Below are 22,194 nucleotides of genomic sequence, written 5' to 3'. Positions count from 1 at the left end.
TAAAAACAATGCAAAGATTTTTACCTAATGAGAAAGGCACATAAGCTGGTTTTTCTTTTTAGCCGTAAGACAGATCTTTTCCTATCACAGCAAGGAGTTTATTACTAAAGGACTCACTAATGCATGATATGGGGCAGAGTGCACTGATACAGATTCCTTTAAAGAGTGGCTCTCTTTATAGGCATTTTACACCTGAATAAATAAAATTGACAAATTCTACGTCATCAACAGCAATTGCAACTAAAAGCATTTCTGCCAGTACACACGTGCAATTCTGTTGGCTAAAATTTGTACTCTCAAAAACCGAAGTGTATTGACAATCCCATTGTACGACCCCTCTACCAAGGGATACTCTTCCCTTGCTTTTAGCAAACATAGTACTACGCTTTCTTTTCTTCCCTAACCATCCAGAGAGAAAAAAAAATGACAATATTAACTGCAGTATAAAGGTATTTCTGTTAAAATAGCCCGGGCCCTTCATCCCCAGCTTTAGTAAGAGCACAGAACTGGAAACAAAGAGAAAATAAAATTGCTTTCAGAGAACATCAGGAAAAAGCAGACTCTGGCATTGCTGATTTTCTGAAAACTGCCTGTGCTTTTATCCATCAGGAAAAGAAATGTTGTAGGAAGGGCTCTGCGGCCATGCCCTGTGCCCTACAAAATGACTGCCCCGTGAGGTGAGCCCCACATCACACGTGCCTGGATAACACCTTTTTTCCCACGTAAGCAGTGAAACAAGAGAGTAAAAAGCCACCGTGCTACTCTTTGGCATTCCTTCTCCTCCAACTTTTTATCCTTTTAATTCAGTAAAACAAAAAATTATTCTAATACACGTTTTCCTAAAAGCATTACTTCAAATGCCGCACGTGATGAGAAATACAGGTAAAATCTTTCAGTGTTCGGTCTCTAAACTGGGGAGGTCTCTGCCAGTTTGGAAAGCCAGTAGGTACCTCATCTCCAACAAGAGAATCTCAGCAGTAGTTCAAGCTAATCCATTTTACTTTCCACTGAAACAGAAAAGCAGCTGTGACCTTGGCTAAAACCTGGGAACAAACAGCTGGGAACATCACTTCAACCCTACGAGCCTGATTGGAAGGCGCTCGTCTGCCTCTGCCCTTAAATAAGGTGGTCACCAAGGAACCCCAAATGACCCCCCGCAGGATGGGCCAGATCACCCCAATAGCATCTCAGCAGGCTAATCCACATTCAACGCAGATCATTAAATATGAAACAACAAAAGGAGCTAAGTCATTAATAAAGTGCCAAAAATATAGGAAATACTGACAGCATTTTATTTGATTAATTTTGTAATAGAGACCAATGACAACCCTTGGCAGGATGGAGTGACTTCTGACTTATGAATGCTGTCTTTATCCAGCAAAATTACATGATTCAAATGTAATAATGGAGCTTAGAATTAACAGTTAGTGTTATAGAAGAAAGATTTCCTCTAGGGCAAGCTACAGATATGCTTTTTAAAAATCATTACAGCATTATTAAAAACTGGGCAGACGCTAAAGAATCCTACAGAACTAGTGGAAACCTGAAAAGCAAAACAAAAATAAACAGAAAAAACCCAGAAGATCTAAGTTTCAAGGCACTTACGTATTGCTTATAAAGAAGAGAGATTGACCTTAAGTGCTGCATTTGCGCTCAACCTACGAATACAGTTCTGCCGTCGTTTAATGCAGCAAGAGCTCTCAGTAAGCATCATGGAATGCAATCATATAGACACAGGCACAAGAACAGTTTGGGGAATATTAATTTAAAGAACAAAAATAAATCTTCAAACAGAAAAAAACCCTCACTATGGAGAAAGCCGAGAGTCACCACTTGACTGCATCAAGCACCTGGATCTCAAATCAGCAGACGGACAGTAGAAACAGACTGGCAAGTGTATTGCCTATAAAAAAACCCAACCTGAACCAAACAACAACGAAAAAATACGAAGAACTTAAGAAAATATCTGTGTCTTCCAGTGAGAAGTTTTGCTTCTTGCCTGAAGACACATCTTGTTATGACTTGTATTAAGGTATGTGTATTTTTACCAGGACGTGCATTTATCGATGGAGCTATGCTTTGTAAGTCAAACCAGGACACTGTACACATACAGAGAGGTAACACTTTGCTTCACCATGTTATTTCCCTCGCTGGCTGTTCCTGCGGGCTAACTGCACTCTGGATCAGAAGTCGTAACTGCTTCCAGCACGTGCTGTCACATACTGGTGTCTGTTATTACAAATCGCCTCCTCAGCTCATCACAGAAAGGGGCAGTTGCTCTCTCTGTTTCTCAATTTTAGGTTTGCATCACAAGTCTCCAGTTACCCAAGGAGGTATCCTGAAACAGCTAGCAGTAAAAATAGGAAATAAATCCCTGCCTTTCAGCCTCCTAGAGCCTTCTTTTCTTAATCATGAAAAGGACTGATTTTAGTGTACTGATTCTTAATTTGTGAAAACTTGCGCTAAGTGCTGCTGTTGCATGTTAAGAGACTGTAAATGAAATACGTAAGTTCTAAAACATCATGCAAGAAATGTGGTTTCACATCTTACAGTCAAAAAGTCCTACTTATGAATTAATACAAGCACACTGAGGTGTAATATCGGGAACATACCTTTAAAGTCGGAACTCCTCTCCCCATCCCTCCCTCCCCCAAAATCAGAAAAGTAATATTAATTAAACTTAAGAAGTAATGAATGCACCATTAAAGTGTCATCAAAAAGATGCTGACCTAAGACAAAAGTTCAATGATACACAATACGGTCAAAAAGTCTTCAATCAATAATATACAGTATGACAACTACATCTTGTAAATTATACCCAATACTGCCGGCAGTCTATCCCTCTAAAGAATATTTGCCCCCTTTCATCCCTTCCTAACAATCAGATAATAAAATACAGCACCTATAAATAAGCAAAAAAAAAAAAAAAAAAAAATTATATATATATATATATTTATATATATATATATTCCGAAATCATCTATTGTTAGTTTTAAAGATATGGCAATAAAGGAGTCTAAATTAGCAAACTTGTAGAAGCCATAACTGATAAAACAGCTTATTGAAAAAAGGTGGCAGTAATGCACTCTATGTGTGCACAAGTACGTAAGAAAATACACAGACGTATAAAATTGCACGCACACACTCACACACACACATCCTTCCACACACCTCTATGCTCACGCATATACATATAGACAACAGGAGGAGTTAGAGACAAGTTAGAATTTGATTTGTACTTTGATCAGCCCTAACCTGTGCATAAGATAATGGAAAAAAGGCTGTGTTTCTGCAGGGCAGAATGGTCTAGACTGGGACTCGAGAGCACGAAGGTTTTGGTTTGGAGTTTGGGCTGTTTCCATCCTGGTAAGAGCCCGTCTGGTCATTGCCATGTACTCTTTATCCACGCAAAAATAAGCTTCCCACAACTAAAACGTATTTAAAATCAGTGCTTGTGGTGGGAAGAGAGTCAGTAAATGGCCATCAACAGCAGGAAAAGGTCTCTATCTGAGGCAGCTCCAGTCCCCTCTTAGTGGTGTGTGTGACAGCAATCGTACAGGTGAACTATGTTTTAGTTGATTCCAGGTAAGCTGAATATTTCGGGATATGCGATACGTCCCGAAGTAGCAGGCTGAAATGTTACTGGCCAACGTTTTTTGAGCGCTCTGTCTTTACTGAAAGGAAATCCTGTACACTACGAACCAAGTGAAATGATCAAGTACATGCTGTTTCTAAGTTGTCTCCTAAACCTCCTAGATATGAGGTCTGATCAGCGTGCTCTGTGGTTAGAGGTTAAAAAGCAGATTATAAAATACCTAGATTCAGATTTTATTTTTTTTTGTCCTGATTTGGCCTAAAATGGAGTGTATTAAACAAATTCTGGTCTGCAAAAGACCAGAATCAGTTAAAGCTATGAAACAATGTGCACTACGTGTCAATATTCTATTTCACTTACAAGAAAACACTAAGTCAGCTACCACAAATTAAGATATTTTCCTGATGTGACTTTTTGACTTTTTCTGGTTTTTTTTTTTTGTTAAAAAATAGGTGGAGTAAATGTGGGTTTTCTTTTTCTTATTTTCTTTTTTAATTCAAAGTTTCAAACAAGATTTTCTTTTCCTTTTTCTTGAAAATACGTAGGAATCCAAACTAGTGTGTTTAGAGTCGCTTGACTGTGCAATCTCTTAGTGGCAACTGAACAGCTACAAAAAACTTTTCTTTTTTCTTTTTTTTTTTTTTTTTTTCTGAAAAATCTCCCCTTTTTCTTTTTTTTCTTTTTTTCCTGGTTTAAGAAGATAATAGTGTATTATCGCTCTGGCGCCATTAGATGGCAGATAAAAAGCCCCCTTTTAATATGTGGGTTTGATTTTTTTTTCACCATTTTTTTTTTTCTCCTTTTTTTTTTTAAAGCCCACACCAAAGAGGAGGGCACAAGGCAAAGCTGTATGAGTTATTCCAGAAACTGTGGAAATCACTTTAGGGCAATAATAAAAACACTTCAGGGTACAAAAAAGCTTGACTACACATTTCAGTTTTCTTTCTCGAAAACAACAAACATAAATTGGGCTTAACGCTCCTTTTTTTTTTTGTTTTCTATATGCACCTTGGCCTATGGCGTTTTTGCCCTGTGGCCCGCAGGGCGGTTAAGTGCGCAACACAATAAAATCAGTAGAGGTCCAGTTTCACTTCCCAGCTCTCCAGAGTTGGGCGAGTTTTAATCTCAAAACTCCCACTCGACGGCCTCTTCCCGACTCGCGGCTTTCTCCAAGCGGTGGATGATGTTGTTCAAGTTTGCCGCTTTCTTTTTCCTCAAGGAGCTGTCTCGCGTGTTCCTGGAGCTCGCCGCCTCCGAGAAGCCGAACAAGCTCTGAAGAGAGTTGGCTTTCTGCGAGCCTGCGGCCGGCGTTGAGCTCGTACTTGGCACACTGGAGATTTTCTCTGAATTTTCTTTTGACTTGTAGGAGCTCTCCCCTGTAAGGACTGAGGTGGAGGCAGCTGAGGTAGAGGCATCCCCTTCCGTGGCAGAGTTTGGCAGTGTCTCCAGAGCTTCTCCCGGGCGCTGCGATGCCGGCGGAGAGCTCTGGCGCGGTGCTCTGAGCCTGCCCTCGTCGTCGGTGTCCTCCAGGCTCTCCGCCTGGAATGGCTCCGCTTTCTCCGAAGACCTGGCGCCTTGCAGTGCCTCTTCCCCCGCTTCGAAAGCCGACTCCGCTGGCCCTCCCTGAGACTTTGTGGTTGCATTGCTGTACTCATCCGCCTCCGGGCCACTCGGCTTTCCTTCAGGTGGGCCTTCTGCGTCCACGCCGTCGCAGCTATCTCCCTCGGAGCTGTGAGCGGCCCTGCTGCTTCTGGCGGAAGGAGAGTCGCTCGACCCAGCCTGGCTCTGGCTCCCAGCTTGGATCTCCTCAATGAACAGCTCCCGGCGGATGCGAGACCTAGGAGACAGTGAAGAGGGGTGGTCAGTGGGCTGCAGGTCATCACCACTGAAATGCCCAGGCACCGTTTTGTCTGGGCTACAGGCTCTCAGGTGGAAGCACTCACAGCCTAAACCCAAAGGACTGACTGAAAAGGTATTTGGAAGAATGTGAAATACTATTAAGATGCTTTTAAGTTCATTTTTGCTGGCCATGTCTGCTGTGAAGAAGGACACTGGGTCCTCCATGGCATGGTGGGAGGGCAGCAGCCACAAACAGGATTTTGAGCAGATTAAGGCATTTTTGGTAACTTCTGCAGTGCTCAGTGTTGAGACTGACCTTCCAACTTCAACTAGGATGTTGCTGTCTACTGTAAATCTGATGCTGATGACTGCCCCTTCTAGGAACCACAACAGGCATTATGGAATGAAGCAAAAACGCAAACCTCATGCAGATAATCAATTTGTACTTAAAATGATTGGTGAAAACCAATGACAAATCATCTTCCCTGTTTTTGCAAGTTTAAATTAAGTAACATTCATAAGCGTATGCTTCATTTTTATAGCACTGGATGTGGTTTAAGGGTTAGAGATGAAAGGCTCTGCAGTCTCCCATTCTCGTGAAGTCTGACATCAGGAAGATAAAACTTAGCAACTGCTGGACCAGAAAAGGGATGATTTTAAAAATACAAATACATTTTTAGTAGATCCAGAAGAAAACAGTTTGTAAATACAAGCCAATTTGGATTTCTACTAGAAATGAGCTCCAATTTGCCTAAACAAAGCACAAACAAGGAAAATGGATAATCCCCTTGGTGTTCTCCTGGTCACCAAGGAGGAATGAAGATGAAACAAAGTCCATTGTTCTGAATGTGCTTTGGGAAAGCACAGCTTTGACAGGTTGTCAGTCTAAGAGCTAGTCTGACTTCTGCCTCACATTTTTATTCAGAAAGTCCATTTCAGAACATGAATAGTGACAAGGCAAGCAGTGCATTTCAAAAGAATTAATGCGCTCCATGTGTGCTTAAAATTGCCCAGTGTGCCACCTTGTGCCTCCTATTGCTTGAAGCGTGCAGTAATACCCCAAACACGCTACCTATGCCATTTAACTTGGTTCTCTCCCTCTTCCTTCTCTGTTTAGGAGCTCCCAATATTCACACAAGTACAGAATAGCTTATGAAATAATCTCAGGGTCAAGGCTAACTCTTCTTCTGTACTGCTTTGTCAGTAGGAGAGGTTATGACCACTGTTCAGGTCCCAGTTTGCAATCAAGGGAGAGAGCCTCAATGACTTGGGGTCAGGGACCAGACTACAGACACAGGGAGAGTTTAGCAAAACTTTATGTTTCAGAGTGAAGATAACACTGTTTCAGCCAGGAAGAACTGCTAAGGGTCTTGCAAATCACAACCGAAATGCTGTCCCAATGCTGATGCCTGTATGAATTTTTCATTTTCCCTAAATGTGCTATGGAAGACAGCACACAATGGAGAAAAATTAGGATAAATGCAGAACACCATGTGAATACTGCTTTTGAAGCTAACGATATTATTGACTTACTTGAAATGCAAGAGAGTATTTCAGCAGTACTTGCTGACTCTACACTTTTGAAAGATTTACAGGGTCTGTAATTTTCCCTAGGAGAGTATTATTCACCTAACAGAAGACCACAAGTGCTAACATTAATTTTCTATTACCATTAATTGCATGCATCCTGCAGCACTGATTATCAGGCTCTATTTATGCCTATAATCTCCCTGCATGGACATTGATCCAGAACACACTGCTTCTGTAACATTCCCCCAGCTCAGGAGAGGAAATGGGTAAGAGCTTTGTGCCTACATGGCGTTTTAAATACCTCAGCTCCAGCTAGATACTGAATGATGACATGCTCAAGGGGTACCTGACCACAGCCCCACAGAATACAGGCTTGATGCCTGTGGAAATCCTGGAATTTGCACCCAAAATACTGCTTCTGGAGTTAAGTCTGGCTCCTAATTAATATAGCAATTAAATCCCTAGGGTAAAGAAGATCTGGTGACAGCAGCTAGGAAAGTCCAGAGAGCATTCCTCCCAGTGGAAGGTGATGGCCTCAACATAACACATCCTGTTGGCATTCATCAGCGTAACTCAAAACAATCAGAGATCTCCTGGGGTTCATGTTGAAGTTCCCTGTACAAGCCTTCACACCACATCTAAACAAGCACAATGCTACTACAGTTCATTGAAAAATATGGCCAGAGTAAGAGCAAGGAAGTTTAGGATCCAAGAGGATGAGATCACAATTCAAGAAAGTCTGATTTAATTCCTGATGTTTCTGTAGCATTACCTCTGTGACCTCACTGAGTTTATGTGCCAGTTTCCACTTGTGAAGTGGGACAGAAATCTCCACCTCTTACTCTTCTGTACCATTTTTAAGACAACAGAGCCTCCAATTCCGATGCGTCCTGTATGTGCTTCACTACTACAAAGTAAAGTATACTTATTTTTATGTTCTGAGAGCTATGTGATTGGTATTGGTGCAAGCCATAGACTGGAACAAGCTTGCAGACATGTCAAAATCCTTTATAGCTATTTATATTCTGAAGTTAATGATTTCTTCAGCTGCTGAGGGTGTAGGGTTTTTTTTAAGTTCATTTTGCTGCGTAAAATAAATGCTAGTGTTGACTTCCCAGCTGGTGAATATAAAGGTAGCTTCTGCTTTAGCAATCGCCTTTGGAAAGCGAGGTTTCGGCTGAATCCCAAAGGAAAACCATTGCTGCAACAGGATTCCCAAGAACCAGGAAGACAAACTTCTCCAAATTTGTACCCTGCCTTATCTGAAGTTATTGTAAAGAAATAGATGCTCTGAGATGTGGAACTGCTTACATATGAAGACTCTTCAGTTTGGAAAAGAAATGGCTGAGAATGAGTAGAAAAGAGATAAAGGTAAGTGTGGCCTGGAGAAGATGAAGAAGGGAAGGAGTACCCATTCCTTATAATACATGAGCTGCAGAACAGTCAGACCCTGCTCCCTTAGCAGAATATGTAACTGTACCTCTTTTGCAGTGTCCTGCAAATGATTTAAGAGTACTTCATGCATGAAAACTAAGAAAACTGTTATACAGGGGAAAAGAACAGGCACGTGTGTTGATTTTCCAGTGGTGCCAACTGCTCAGAGCACCCAGGGATCCAAACAGGCTTGAAATCTCTCTTTACAGACCTGGAGACTTAGCAGCACATCTGGGAACAGGTCCAGACCCCTCAGTGCTGTGAGGCTGGTGCTACCCACCAGCTTACAGCACCTTGTTTATACATTTTTTATTCTGTATACAACTGTCAGCACCTAGTCTACATTCATGTATAGCTTGGTGTGGTTAAACACGCTGATCAATCATGACTTGTCACTCTTTCTCGCAGCACGCCTAAGCAGGAGATCTCATGATAATGAGGAAGATGACACATGCCACCAGTGCTCCTGCACTCGTCTGCGTAAGTGAGAACAGCACATTTTGCTGTCAGGCCGAAGGGAACATATTTTCATAGGCATCCCTCCAATTTGTGTATAATTGCCTGGAAGTGGGAATCGGAATTGAGGCCTGCATGTGGAGGACTCAGAGCAGTGAAAGAGGCTGCATCTGTAGTGCATTCAAGTCAGTGAAATTCAGTGTAAATATGATGAGTTGTTGGTTCTAATTTCTTAATTTTGTGTTGTTTACTATAAATATTATTTAACTATTGTGCATAGTGTTTCTGAGCTATCTTATTAAACCAGGCTGCTCCTGCTTCAGTGACTTCTCTGTTTAAAGCTGAGAAAGGACAAAGTGGAAAACACCCTTTAAATGTTAGCAGTTTCCTAAAACAATCCAGACTAATTGGGAACATTACTGGCTCCGAGGGAAGGAGCAGAGTAGTACTGAATCTGGTACCGTCACTCTACCTGTTCAATAGTCATTAGCACCGATTTCTTGGAGAAAAGTCTGCTGCACTAATTAAGATTCCCAATCCTAAGCACAGGTGATAATATGCTTATTCAAATCCTTGTAATTATGTGCCTTTCTAATGTTTCTTTTTATCGATGTCTCTAGGCCAAAACCTGCTTCAATCATTCAAATGTGGTGAAGGTTCCTTCTAATATAAGCAAGGAACTAAACAGACCATCTTATTTCATTTCAGCAGGACTCAATGATTTAATCATAACTAAATCATTTTATCATAAATAAATCTGCATCCACATCTTGACTTCAGGGTTATCAGCTCTCTGTCCTTCCTAACTGTGTGGAGCTTCCCAGAAATACAGCAAATACTGTGCCTATTTTCAGAGCTCTGTGACTCAAGATCTAAAAGAAAATCCTGGCTTTGCTCTTACATGGGAAAACATGAAGAAAGGAGCATGGTTGTGGTGCCATCCAGTAGAGGACACTTACAAGCACTCCCCACCAACTGACCCAGGCACATCAAACACCTATATGTGTGCATATACATGCAAGTGTATGTCTGAGTGAGTGTGCATATGCAAGTGAGAAAGACCAATCTTGCTTACTGCAGTGGGATTTATGAATATTCAATAGTGGACATCTCTAAATCGAAGCCCACCTCAAAAGCACAACTTTCTGTTGAAAAGCACTACTTATATCAATATATGAATATTGCTGCTCCTCAGGGATAACTTAAAATTAGTCTGGAGCATCACTGTTAGTTAGAACCTCCCTGCTGTTCAAACTGTTCATCTTGTATGACTGCTCAGTGCTAGCAGAAGCAGACACAGCTTGCTAAAGCACAGCAGCACCCTGCCCAAGCAAACAGAATAAATCCTTTAGGAGTAGGGCTCCTGGGAGATCTCCTACCTGTAGTTGTGGAACCAGTTGATCACGGTGCTGGTTTTCAAGTTGAGCTGTGTAGCGAGTTCCTCAATGGTTTTTGGTGATGGGTATGGCTTTTGCTGGTAGGCTCGTTTCAGAGCTTCTTTCTCTTCTGGTGCCAGCACCACCCGGGGCTTCTTGAGCTGGTGCTGTGGCTGTGGGCTGGCACCCTGGCTGTAGTCTATCCCAGCTGAGGAGGACTCACAGGACTGACTGTCACTAACAGAGCTGTGTCGCCGCTTCATGTAGGCTGAAAGAGAAGCACATCGGATGAGTCCCAGCTGAATACAAATGCAAAATCAATGAATGTATGAGCGGTGGAATAAACATGAAGATGACAGGTTGTGGATGCATGGATGGGCTGCTTGGAGACAGCAGAAAGGAAGTGGCATCATCAGAGATGAGAGGAAAGCAAACGTGGGGAGGATATAAGAGGCAGAAAAAGAAGAAAGGGGACAAAAAGATGATGAATTCACTAGAAGCCTGCCAGAGTTTTCTGCTTTTTCAATGTGGGACATAAATAACAGGGTTCAGGTAATACCACTTATTTCAGATGCACTCTTTTGAGTGGTGAACGTCCACACAAATGCCTGATTAGGACAGTTGCACTTAACTAGTTTCGGTTGTTAAACGCTGCGGGTGCATGCTAAGGTCTCTCTAACACTTAAGGTCTCAGAAAGACTGTGGGAGCTGAGGCAGCCTCAGCTCCGGCTCCAACACACGATGGCGCCCGGCGCTCAGAGATCCTAGCGCTGGGCTGAATAACCCGGCAGGCGTTTGCTGCTTTTTCCTACCGATCTTCGCTATAGCGGTGACAGGTTATGAAAGAAAAGCAGCCCACAGCATCCTCCCCCCCTTCACAAGCTCTTTCAAAATTAATGTATTTAAAAAAGCTCTTGCTGCACTGATGGTGCTCAGCGAGGCTGGTGGCAGAAGCCTGTGATACCACCGGTGACTCTGCTCCCGCATGGGGACAGAATTATCCTGGCAAATTCTGCAGGGAAGAGTCTCAGCAAAGGCTGTCACTAACTTGATTGATTTTCACTGGGCAAAGAGAGGTGGGATTTCCTGCACCTGGCAGTATCGTGCACAAGCATTGCTAATGAGGGGGCTGAAAACAGCAAATATAGATGAATCTTGTCAATACAACCTTTAATGTTCAGTTAAATACCTTCCAGATATTTAAGAGTTGAGGTATTCAAGAACGGCAATTTGATAATCTTGGCTATTAAGTTCCAGATTACACCAGCCTGACATCAATCCAGCAGGCACTAAATCTCCAGGAGCTCCCATGAGAGCCAGGCACCAACGCAGGGCACATTACACTGGTCAGCAACCAAATTCTTCAAGAAATAAATGTCTCTCTCCCCACAGCTCTGCCTTTAAGGCTGAGGGTGCACAAAGAATGAAAATTCGATGCAATCCAATAAACTGTGTGTTCAAAGCCCTTCTCACACAAGTCAACTTCTTCTGGCAGAGCTCCTGACAGACTGGCCAGGTTTTGTGTCTCCAGTGGGTTCAGCATCCTGTCCTTATACAGTAGTTACATCCAGTGGGACCATTTTACACTGTGTCTTACTATCATTGAAGTGAATTTTGAACACATTCTGTAACCTTTGGGGGTATCTGCATGCCTCTCATTTTGGTTTTCCTGAATATGACAGATTACCTGTGGATTGCCTACTGTGTAAGATCACTGATATGGAACAGAACGTGAGTTGCTCATGATCCATCACTCTGCCATGATACAGTCCTGCATGCATTTGAAATAACCATAAAAAGCAAAATTGTGTTTTGATGTTTAAGTTGTTACAACTGGATGCAGAACTGCAAAGTGACCTCAAGTAAATGCATTATTTCCATGTGACCTGTTTGCCTTATGTTTGCAGCCTTCAAGGAACTGTTACAACCTTCAACCATGGAATTAATCACTCCAGCAATATAACCTCACATTTATATAAGGTCCTTCATCTCAAAGCCTCCTAGGTGTTACTTCAAACTTGTATGGACATACAAACTACACACAAGGTTTCCTTGTCTCCTTTGATAGCACAACCAAGAGGTCTGAAAACCAGCATCTATCACTTCAGGAACGTGAGCAGCTTACAGGAGGCCATAAGACAAACCAGAACCTTGCATGGATGATGTAAAAGGTGTTTAGGCTATCTCTAACTGGAGCTTCAGGAATTTGGTCAGACGACTGAGTTAACATGAGACACTCATGCATCAGGATGCTCTGAATCTCTGCTTTCTCTGCTCTCCAAGGGATGGCGTTTTTGGCAGGTCAGAGCTCCCATCTTTAGACTGCTGAGGTCAGCACGGAGCAGTGATACCTTGGGAAAGATATCATGCCCTAACACCCACCTCTGCTTTTGTAACCTCACACTGGGATCACAAAAGGTGCAACGGCTGATTTGGGGGTCTCTCAAATGAATGGAATAAATTATACAAATACACATATTTCCTTAACATAAAAATAAAGAGGAGGATGTCCCACTGTTCTGTCATAAGCAACTGTATTCCTGCAGGATTATATGTTATCAGAACAAACTTCCAGGGGGCCAAAGGCACAATTATGGCACTTCTCCATTTGCTGAACTATCACCCAAGCTTTTGGCTTTAATGGTGGTCTCTGGAAACTTTAGATGACGTTTATAAAAGCTTTTCCTTTCTAATTCTTATTTGAAACATATGTGCTGCGTGTAGACAACATAAGGAGATCATTCAGCACATTTGCAGTGACAGCAAAGCTCAAACTGGAATCCAAGTCACAAACACACTTTATTTCTGGAGAAGTCTGATTTTTTTGCCTGTGACTGGTCTCCCCTTCTCAGGAAACCTATGAAAAACCCTCACCCAGATGTAATTTGGGCAAAGGCTTGGATCTGGGTCTCAGACCACCTTGTCAAGGCCAGCTCTATTCCCGGTTTTACTACCTTTTTTCCCTGCTGCTGTTGCCAATCCAGCATCCCTGCATCCGTCTGGGAAGACTTCCCAGCATGTGCTCAGCTACAGAAGCAGCAGATGCTATTGCAGAACTCGTGGCTGCCCACTGAGGTAAAACAGAGCCCCTTTTAATATCATTTTTATCTTATGCTGTATTGAACAAGATTATTAAAAAGTGAAATAATGGGGAAATAAAGGGAATTAGATTTTCTCCTGACAGCAGGATTCAGTACTGTTCTGTGAGGAGTGTGACGTTACCAGCAGCACACACACTAGGAGGTTGTAAGGATGAATGAGCTCCTCCAAAGCTGGAAAGGTGGTGCAGGGTACCTCAGCCTAGTGAGCGTGAACCCTTGGCTTCCTTCAAAGAGGTTAGTTAATGTACACTGCACATTTTCAGAGCCTCTCAAAATGGACATTTATAGCACAAACTTCAGACTACAGAACAGAAAAAGAGATCTATGCACCTCATCCTTTATCATAATTATTAATTTACTCCCTTAATAAAGTGTGGCAGAGAAATAATTGATAATAATGTTTCACTGGTAGCAGCTACAGTTGCATTGTTCTTTAACCACCATTAGCTGAAGGGAAAGTTAAATTCTTAATGTGGCTTTAGAGCAATTCAAAAGGTTAAATCACAGGGTCCTTATCTGCATGAAAGGATTCTGCAGAAAAGAGAGGCTCGAATTCACTTTAGACTGCTTTGCTATGAGGGAAGCACTTACATAGCTTAGGAGCTCAGTACAGAGTCTCAACGATTTACTGCCTTATCTCTATTCAGGTGCCATCTCCAGAGCACATGTATTGCACAGGATTTGATAAGAATCCAGTTTAGAAAATAGTTTTGAAAGGATATTGTCAGTACTACTTTTAAATTATTTGTATTTTTTTTTCCTGCATTATGGGCAATATTCTCTTTGAGGCTACAAAAATCCAGCTAGCTGACAAGTTTATTTCTGCCATGTTTCTAACAGCAAAACCCATCATGGTTCCCTTTGGTTTACAGCTGTAGGTGGGAAACCCAAGTGGATTTTACTCCCAATGGAAGATCACACACAATTTGTGATAAGATACTGCTCCGCATTATATTATACTGGTTGCTATGACAAGGAGTTGAATTTGTTCTTAAAAGCAAGCGAGACTACAATTTTCCCAGTAGCTCCCTCACTGCAGTTTTAAATATAATCATAAAGTTCTTGATCAGATGTGTTAATGCTTTCAGGATATCAGTCAACAGCAGTGTTTTCAGTGCACACAATTAATGCCGTCTGTACTAATATCATTAAGGGCTAGCTTGAGAGATGTATGTATCATTAATTAGTTAACTGCTGATAATGGCAGCCTCTGAGTCGCTCTTGTAAAATCACATGAATGTACTACAACCAGGGCTTTCCATAACCACTGGGGTTGAGTAATGGATTTATAGAGAGCAAGATAAAATTTCAGGATATACTCTTTACTAAGATACCCAACAACAACTGAGGTGTCTCACAGGTACATACTCATGACCTAGCTGGTTTTTGTGATCATGTATTAACACAATCAGCTTCCTCTATCCCCATAAAGGCCAGAAATTCAATTATTCTCAAATACCCTTTTATAAAGACTGCATTTTTCTTTCCTCCTAATGACCATCAGTGCAGGACTGGCAAGAAGCTCTCTCAGGAATCAATGCACAGTTCTTCCAGCCCAACATCTGTGACCAGCTGCAGTACTATTAACTAACAAACCAAAGCCAGCTCCCAAACTCACATTTCTCATTTGGTAAGGCAAGTTATCAGCGATACACCGAGGCCTCAGTGATTAATCTATAGGAAAATATAGCACTGATTTCATGACAGCTGGTGAATATTCTGGGTCTGGGGTTGGCTTTTCGTTTGGCTTTTTGCTGAGATGTATCCGCTTGAGCTAGCATCAAATACAGCTATGAAAAACCATCAGGAAATCCTTTTGCATAACCTTCATAACGCTGGATCAATGCTGCCTCTATACTATTTATGGAGAATTATAAAAGACACGGTCATCTCTGAAAAAATGGAAAGCCTGAGTCAGCAGTTCTGCTCCAAGTTACCTTTTTTCTCCATTCGTTTCATATCCATCAGCTTCTCCACGTTGTTGGGATCGTTCAGCCACAGCTGCATGCGGACAAAGGGTTCCCGTCCCTTCAAACTCAGCTTGTGCCAGGGCTTCGGGCGAGCCAGAAGGTCTGAGACAGAGCCTTGTGTTAGCCCTAGGATTGTCTCCCCAAACAAACGCTGACCTAATACGAGATTGAAAATCGCATGAATTCATTCAGCTGAGAGACGAGGCTCTCTTCATAGTTATAAAGACAGAACACGTCTACGAGATCATTCATCAATTATTCTTACATCAGAATTGCCTGAAAACCCAAGAGAAACATTTAGGAGAATAAAAGCTCTGCTCCCCACTAAATGTGTAAATACTGAGCTTTAGTTAAATCCTTAGGATCTGACTGTGGCAAAGGGGGGGAGCTCAACACATTTGGGGAGAGGGACCTTACAGGGAAACAGTGTGCAAAAAATACAATGAATGAGATTAACAATAAACTGAACTTTTAGCTAAGCAGGCAACTAGTGAGAGCAGTGAGGCTACTTAGCTCTTATGCAGGAGGGTAGTGCAACAGCTTCATTCCGACAGGGCAGTCCAAACATTTCAAGCAATCAATGAACCAAGACCAATGCACCCTGCTGCATTCAGCAATGGTCATATAAGTGTTCTCAAAGGCACATGCACATATTTTGTGCTGTACTATCTATGGCGTTCTAACTGTGTCTTACCAACTAGAGATAATCACATTTTACAATATAACAGCTTTTTTTACAGCTTCTACAGTACTTTTAGTTAAGATTACTTAATTTTAATTCTCCTTCTAAATGCTATCATCTAGCATGGCAGGAACTGCATATGCTCTTCAATGTACAGCATTTGTATGCGCATTGGTAACACTAGTTTTACATGGTTAAGATCTAACTTATCAAAGACTGTGGAAAATGCCTGTGCAGCTCAAACCCAGCCATACAGCTGGTTTTCTAAACCCCTTCACTTCGGTGATCTTCCTAAGCTGAACTACCTTGACACACGACAGCTTTTGTTATAAGAAGGAGCCTGAAGTCATCTGAGTCACCGCCAGTGATTTCTGATAGAAGCACAGCTATCATGTATTTTCAAGGTAGCACAAAGATCTTTCCATACTGACCAAGTTTAGGCCTCAGGGTCTTGTGTCTGATCAGTAGCTCCTGAATACCCTCACTAACACACAGCAGAATGCTTTTTCTTCACTTCCTAGCGAGGCCAGCATCTCTTAGCCAGTGGCAACCTATAGATCCCTAAGGGACAATGTGGATACATGGGGACTTGAGTTCCTACAGCTGTACAGGCCCTCCCACGCTTACAAAAGCACCATCAACTCTTGCCTTCACAGCCTCACTTGATCCTGACAAAACAGGAAAATATCTGCTCTATAGACCCACACCCCCTGTGCTTAACTCCATGGATCTCCTCCTCCTCTTTAAAAAAACATCCCAAGGCTTTTGCCCTGGTGATTTTTTTTCACCTGCATGGAGGAAGGAGGGAGTGTGGGAGCAGTTAGAAGCTGCAGAATGTCCATGCAGATGCAACGGGCAGGTGGGTCTGCACAGCTTTTGGAGGAAGCAGCTGAGATAATGAAAGGCAGAAAGGGGAAACAAAGACAGGGCTAACATGACACAGTTTGCTGCTAAACCCTAAACTAACCTGGAAATGGTTCTCAGAGACTGAACAGAAACCTAAAGTCAGTATTCACTTAAGCTCCTAAGTAATAAGTGATTTTCCACTACCCTCAACATCAGGGAAATCAGACAAAAGAATTAATTCAGAGCCAATTTTCAATCATGCGTCTTGCAGAGTTAACCTACTCCCTGTTTGTACTGAAAAACACCAGTAAGGCCTCATTCATTTACCTTTAAACCTGCCAGCTACTAGCAAGATAAGACAGCTACTTTAAAAATCGTTTAATTTGCCTTCCTAAATAACTTCCCTTTAATGTTCCCCACAGTTTCTAACCCCAGGCTGGGCTCTGGCTGCAGTGCGATGAGCTCTGACAGCCGCTGTGCAGTGCCAGGGTGCCTACTGCGACTGCCCATGTGGCTGCCCAGTAAAGCAGAGCAAGGAACTGATCCGAGTCAAACCAACCTCCTGAGAGTAAAAGGGCCTCTTTTGACGGAGACCAACTGCACTGGTTTGCTGTGCAGCCACATGAGCAGGAATACAAGCACAGATTTGCTGCTGAAGGAAATGAACTTCAGACTGCAGCCTAAACATCACAAATGTGTACTTGGAAGGAGGTAATGAACATGTTCTCTAGGTGTTAAGAGGAAAGCTAAAGGTGTCATTATTGTATCACAGGATATGGCAGGACAGGATAAAGCACCTGAAACACTCCCGAGGTAATGGGGAACGTGTCAGAAATCATTCTCAGGAGGTAGCAGGTATATCACACTCCATCTTCATCAGAGCGCTATTAATAACTGGAATATTTTTAAGCACAGGTTTCCTAAAACTCCTGCTAATTCTCCCCATCTTCCACCCTAATACCCTTCATGACTGTTCCTGCTGATACAACTCCTCATGGATAAACCCTGTTAATGGTAAATTATGCTGGTTTCATGGTTAGTCCTGGCCCTTTCTGCTAAATCCCCACCAACGCAATCCTTCAATAGCTCACTGCATTCGCTTTCCTCTCCAAGTTATATGTTACCCAGCAGGGAATCACTGGTAATACTATGACATTTGGGATGAGGAATACCAGCAACATCTCAGCATTAACACTGCCACCATTATCTGCTAAAATGGTGACTGTTGAATCAATGTTAAAAGGCACAGGAGGAGAGACCCACCAAACATATAGTGGATGGTTTTTGCACAACCATGGCCTTTACTGGCTGATGTCACTGAACAACTGAGCCATCACCAGTTGCCTAGGACAGGTTCACAAGGCCCTGTGGCCTAAGACAGAGAAACCTGTGCACCGAGTCAATCTGGTGCACTAGCACACTGAGGGTGCAAAAGGAGACATTGAAACTGGTTCCACACCTAATGCAGAGTTTGGGGCACATTTCCTGGCTCTTCTGCTGCTTTTTAGGCTTGTCAGCCACACTGTAGGAAAACAAAAATCATGGGAAATAAAAAAGACTAAGTAAAAATGGCATCAAAGCAAAGGTCAACAAAAATACTTTCACAAACCTCTCTGGAGCACCAGAGCAGGTACAGCACTCAACAGCATTTTGCCCAAAAACTAGGGGCTTGAACCTGCAAACCCTTAACACGACCTGTGGCTTCATCTATACGTTACCTCTACTGACCAAGCAACCACAGTGTGCCCATGCAAACGCTCACAAGCAAGTAATTCTGCTGGGTTCAGTGGAACACCATTTCATCAGGGTATGTCCATGATCAGGGACATTTTCTTCCTAAATTATGTTAAATGAGAATTTGCAACCTCCCCCATCCCAGTATTCTTCCCCTTAAAAATATATCTGACATTATTATGTACCTAGCTGAATAAAGCTTCCTTATATGCTCATTAAAGGAGTTTTTACTTATACAGTCGTAACAGTTCGCTTGATATGTTCTTCTCATATAAGGACCATCAGCAGTCTAAACCTAAAATTATCTTTCTGGTCCTATCCCTAGTCACTGGAGAGCAACTGGTACCTCTGGAGAGTTCCTAACACCTGTTTTGGACATCTAAATACAAGTGTAGTGAAGCCCATGCTAAGCCCCAGAAGCATGTGCAGGTAACACTGGGGCAACCTTACTGGCTTCCCACTAGAGACTTCAATGGATTCTTAAAGGTTTCCAAAGCCTTGTGAGGGATGCAAGCGTTAAACACACATGACCAGTGATTTGGAGGCAGAGTGGCAGTATTAAGCCTGGATTTCCCATACTCAGATCAGGTTATTCCCCTTGACTATTCCAAATACACAGTCATGTCAACATTACACCTAATTTGACACCCAAAACCTCATCTGTAAGCAAAGGCAGCCTTAGCTTTGCACATCTCAAAGCAAAATAACTGAATGGCCCCATGTACTTCTCTACAGATTCACCTAAACCTCAACTGAGTCTGAATTCACCCTACTAGCTCTACAGGTATGCTACACTTCTGCTTGTGATGTACCTCCCTCTCTGATCATGCTGGATGCCTCTAATTCACCTGTGCCTAAAATGTTGTGGCCTTCAATCAATAAGCATGGGGAAAACAGCATTTCTGAAGGGGACATCTCTCTGTCTTTGGGGTTTTGGTCTTTTTGATAGCCTGCTGGACTGTATTCAGGTTGCTGGGAGGAGCATCTGGCTGGTGAGCCAGAAGCAGAGGTTAAGAGGAGCAGGGGTATGATGATGTTTTAAATAGTGTGACAATCTTCAAGGATTTTTCTACCAGTTTAAAAAGAATCTAGAAAGATCTTTTTAACAGGTTAAAGCTTAGGCCAGAGTCTAATCCAAGTATTCTTGGGAACACCTACTGAAATATAGCTTAAAAATCAAAGCATGAACACTTGTTTTGGTCAAGAAATGAGAATAAAGTGATTTACCAAGATTGTTGTCTGTTAGCACTTCTTTGACCCTCTTCGTGATGCCATAGGTATCCAGCTCAGGGGACATAGCAACCAGTTCCTGAATGCTGAGTGCCGAGTGGCCCGACAGCGGCAGAGGTGTTGTAGATTGGGATTCAGAAGCAGGCGGCTCGCTGGATTCCTGGGATTTGCCATCCTTACTGGTCTCTATAGTGGGACAGGGCTGCTGTACCAATTCAGTCAGGCTTTTCACTGATTCACTGGAACTCATGGGAGATTCAGGAGCAGGACTGCAACTGGCAGAAGTCTTTGGAGTGCTTTCTGCAATTAAAAGAAGAAAAAAGCCCTCACTTTAGCATAATTGTAATGTTTTGATTGCAGGATATTTAACTTGCCTTCTCATTTATATTCTACCTACTTAAAGAAATGCCTAAGTATGCAAAATACTACTTGTTATGACTTGGTTACTAAAAGCCTCTTTTTAAAAACAGAATTATTTTCTAATTTTATCTTGAGTCATCTCTGCTTTCTCATAGAGACAAGATGTACAAATACAAATAAAAATCAGGAGAAATTGAAGCAAAATAGTCCGTAAGTTTGCAAGAAATCTCCTTGCTCAGGAAATCTCAGAGTTCTGCTTTCCACAACATTTTTGTGTAAGGATGCTTTTAAATCTCCCATTTTTAGACTGGTTTAAGCCTCCTTCTGTGGCTTGTAAGAAAACTCACTCAGCTACTATTTTGTAGTGTCAATGAGGGATATTCTACCAGTGATACAACTTTGTAGCTGCAGAGAGCAACTGATTTCATTTTGTTTCTTATCACTCGCATCGCATTTTTGCACTTCTCTTTGCCTAGAAATAACTTAACAAGATTAAAATGCAGTTTGTAATTATGGTGTATTAATTAACGTGTTTGAGAACCCAACATAAAGATAGCCAGTGGATCAGGAGACACCCAAATCTGTTATTGTGACACTCTGTTTAAAAGAAAGCTTTCTGAATCTGTTAATTTGCCAACAAAAATAGGCTCTGTACAAAATGTTGTTTCCCCCTAATAAATTCACAGTTATCTCTAATGGAACGGAGCTTATGCTGAAAATCCAGACATCTAAGGGCACAGTCTAAACATATTTTCAAGTAACAACATGTAGACAATGTGGTTTAGAAGAACAATTCCCTTCCAAAGATAAAGAGCACATGCAATTTCTTCCCCATTTTTGTGGGGCTGTCTCACATCTCATTACTTGACACGGTTAATCGCATGTGTATCAGATTCATACATCAGTGGATTTGTCTCAAGCTCTCTGGAGGGAGCTCACAAGGCTCTCAACTGTACAGGATGAGGCCAGTCTCCATCAAAAACTTAGTCACTCTAACAGAACTGTTTTCTGAGCACAGCAACACAACTATGAGAGAGGCTCAATCTGCAGCATCAGCTCCTGTCACTAACAGCAAATTTCACTATTTCTCAAGTTTGTTTGTTATGGAGAGTATTGTCAAACCATTACAGCACATGCAGCTTGTGTAGCATGGAAGCATATCCCAAACACTAAAGGAAAATGCTACGTAAGTGGGGTCCACATGGAGCGGGGTGCATAGTGTAATTGTGTTGTTCAGGGTAATAGGAGCTTTCAAGACGCTGCATTTTAGAGAGGTTTCCTGACACCCCTACATAAAGTTGCTTTCTCAAAGCAAAAAATTGGACTTTTTCCTTAGTGCTTTATGAGAGATGCAAAAGAGGCAGACATAAAAGGCAAGCAAAGTGCATATAAATCTTTAAGGTAATAGGGATCCTACAAATCTTATTTCTTCTCTCTGTTCCCCCAGGTCATCATACAACTGAATACAAACCCCAGCAAATGTTATTTTTGCATCAGGAGCAGCAAAGGAATTGTACTGTAAATTTGCCCTGATTCACCCATGCGAGGGACCAATTTGGCAGATCATCCATCTTGTTCACTGTACAGTGTCAGGGATGGCATGAATTCCCTCCATGATAAACAGATTTCTTCTCAGGTCTGCGTCCTTTAACCCACAGCAAGGTCAAAATTATGGCTGCCTAGCTAATAAACTGCACAGCACTCGTTCAAGTTCCCTCTAATTTTGTCCCTTGTGCCAGCTTATACAAATCTTACTGAATAACTAGAGCAGCTGCAAATTTCCTATACAATTCCTCATTCGTGCACTGCAAAGCACATGCACACACGGAGTGCAGGAAAAATCCAAACCCCCCAAAGCCCCCAACCACACAGGACTAAACAAAAGCGTTTCTGAATGCTGCTTTCTCGCTCTCCTTTCCCTACCCAGCCTGATTATGTAAACAACAAAGGTAATCTCTATTATCATCTATCACTAAAATGCTCTATGTTGCTCACATATTAGCCTATTTATTTTTTATATCACATATCAAGAGCTTACTTG

General features: G+C 42.1%; 1 protein-coding gene across 4 annotated transcripts in view; it reads right to left on the bottom strand.

The window, feature by feature from the left end:
* The window catches only part of CUX1 (cut like homeobox 1), a 269,114-nt gene that overhangs the window by 24,758 nt on the left and 222,162 nt on the right, over window positions 1-22,194 (bottom strand). For 3 of the 4 annotated variants that reach the window (XM_080630200.1, XM_080630201.1, XM_080630202.1), the window contains 4 exons: window positions 19,791-20,093; window positions 15,269-15,457; window positions 10,234-10,498; window positions 789-5,432 (listed from right to left, as the gene is read on the bottom strand). The exons of the other annotated variant lie outside the window; for it this stretch is intronic. In XM_080630200.1, coding sequence (XP_080486326.1) covers window positions 4,721-5,432; window positions 10,234-10,498; window positions 15,269-15,457; window positions 19,791-20,093 — 1,469 coding nt within the window. In that variant the 3' untranslated portion in view covers window positions 789-4,720. Of the gene's footprint in view, window positions 1-788; window positions 5,433-10,233; window positions 10,499-15,268; window positions 15,458-19,790; window positions 20,094-22,194 lie in introns of those variants that run through there. 4 annotated transcript variants of the gene reach the window in all.

The sequence above is a fragment of the Psittacula echo genome, assembly GCF_963264785.1.
Source record: "Psittacula echo genome assembly, chromosome: 15".
Classification (NCBI taxonomy): Eukaryota; Metazoa; Chordata; class Aves; order Psittaciformes; family Psittacidae; genus Psittacula; species Psittacula echo.
Note: the sequence above shows the minus strand (reverse complement) of the source record. Positions and strands in the feature narration are given on the sequence as shown.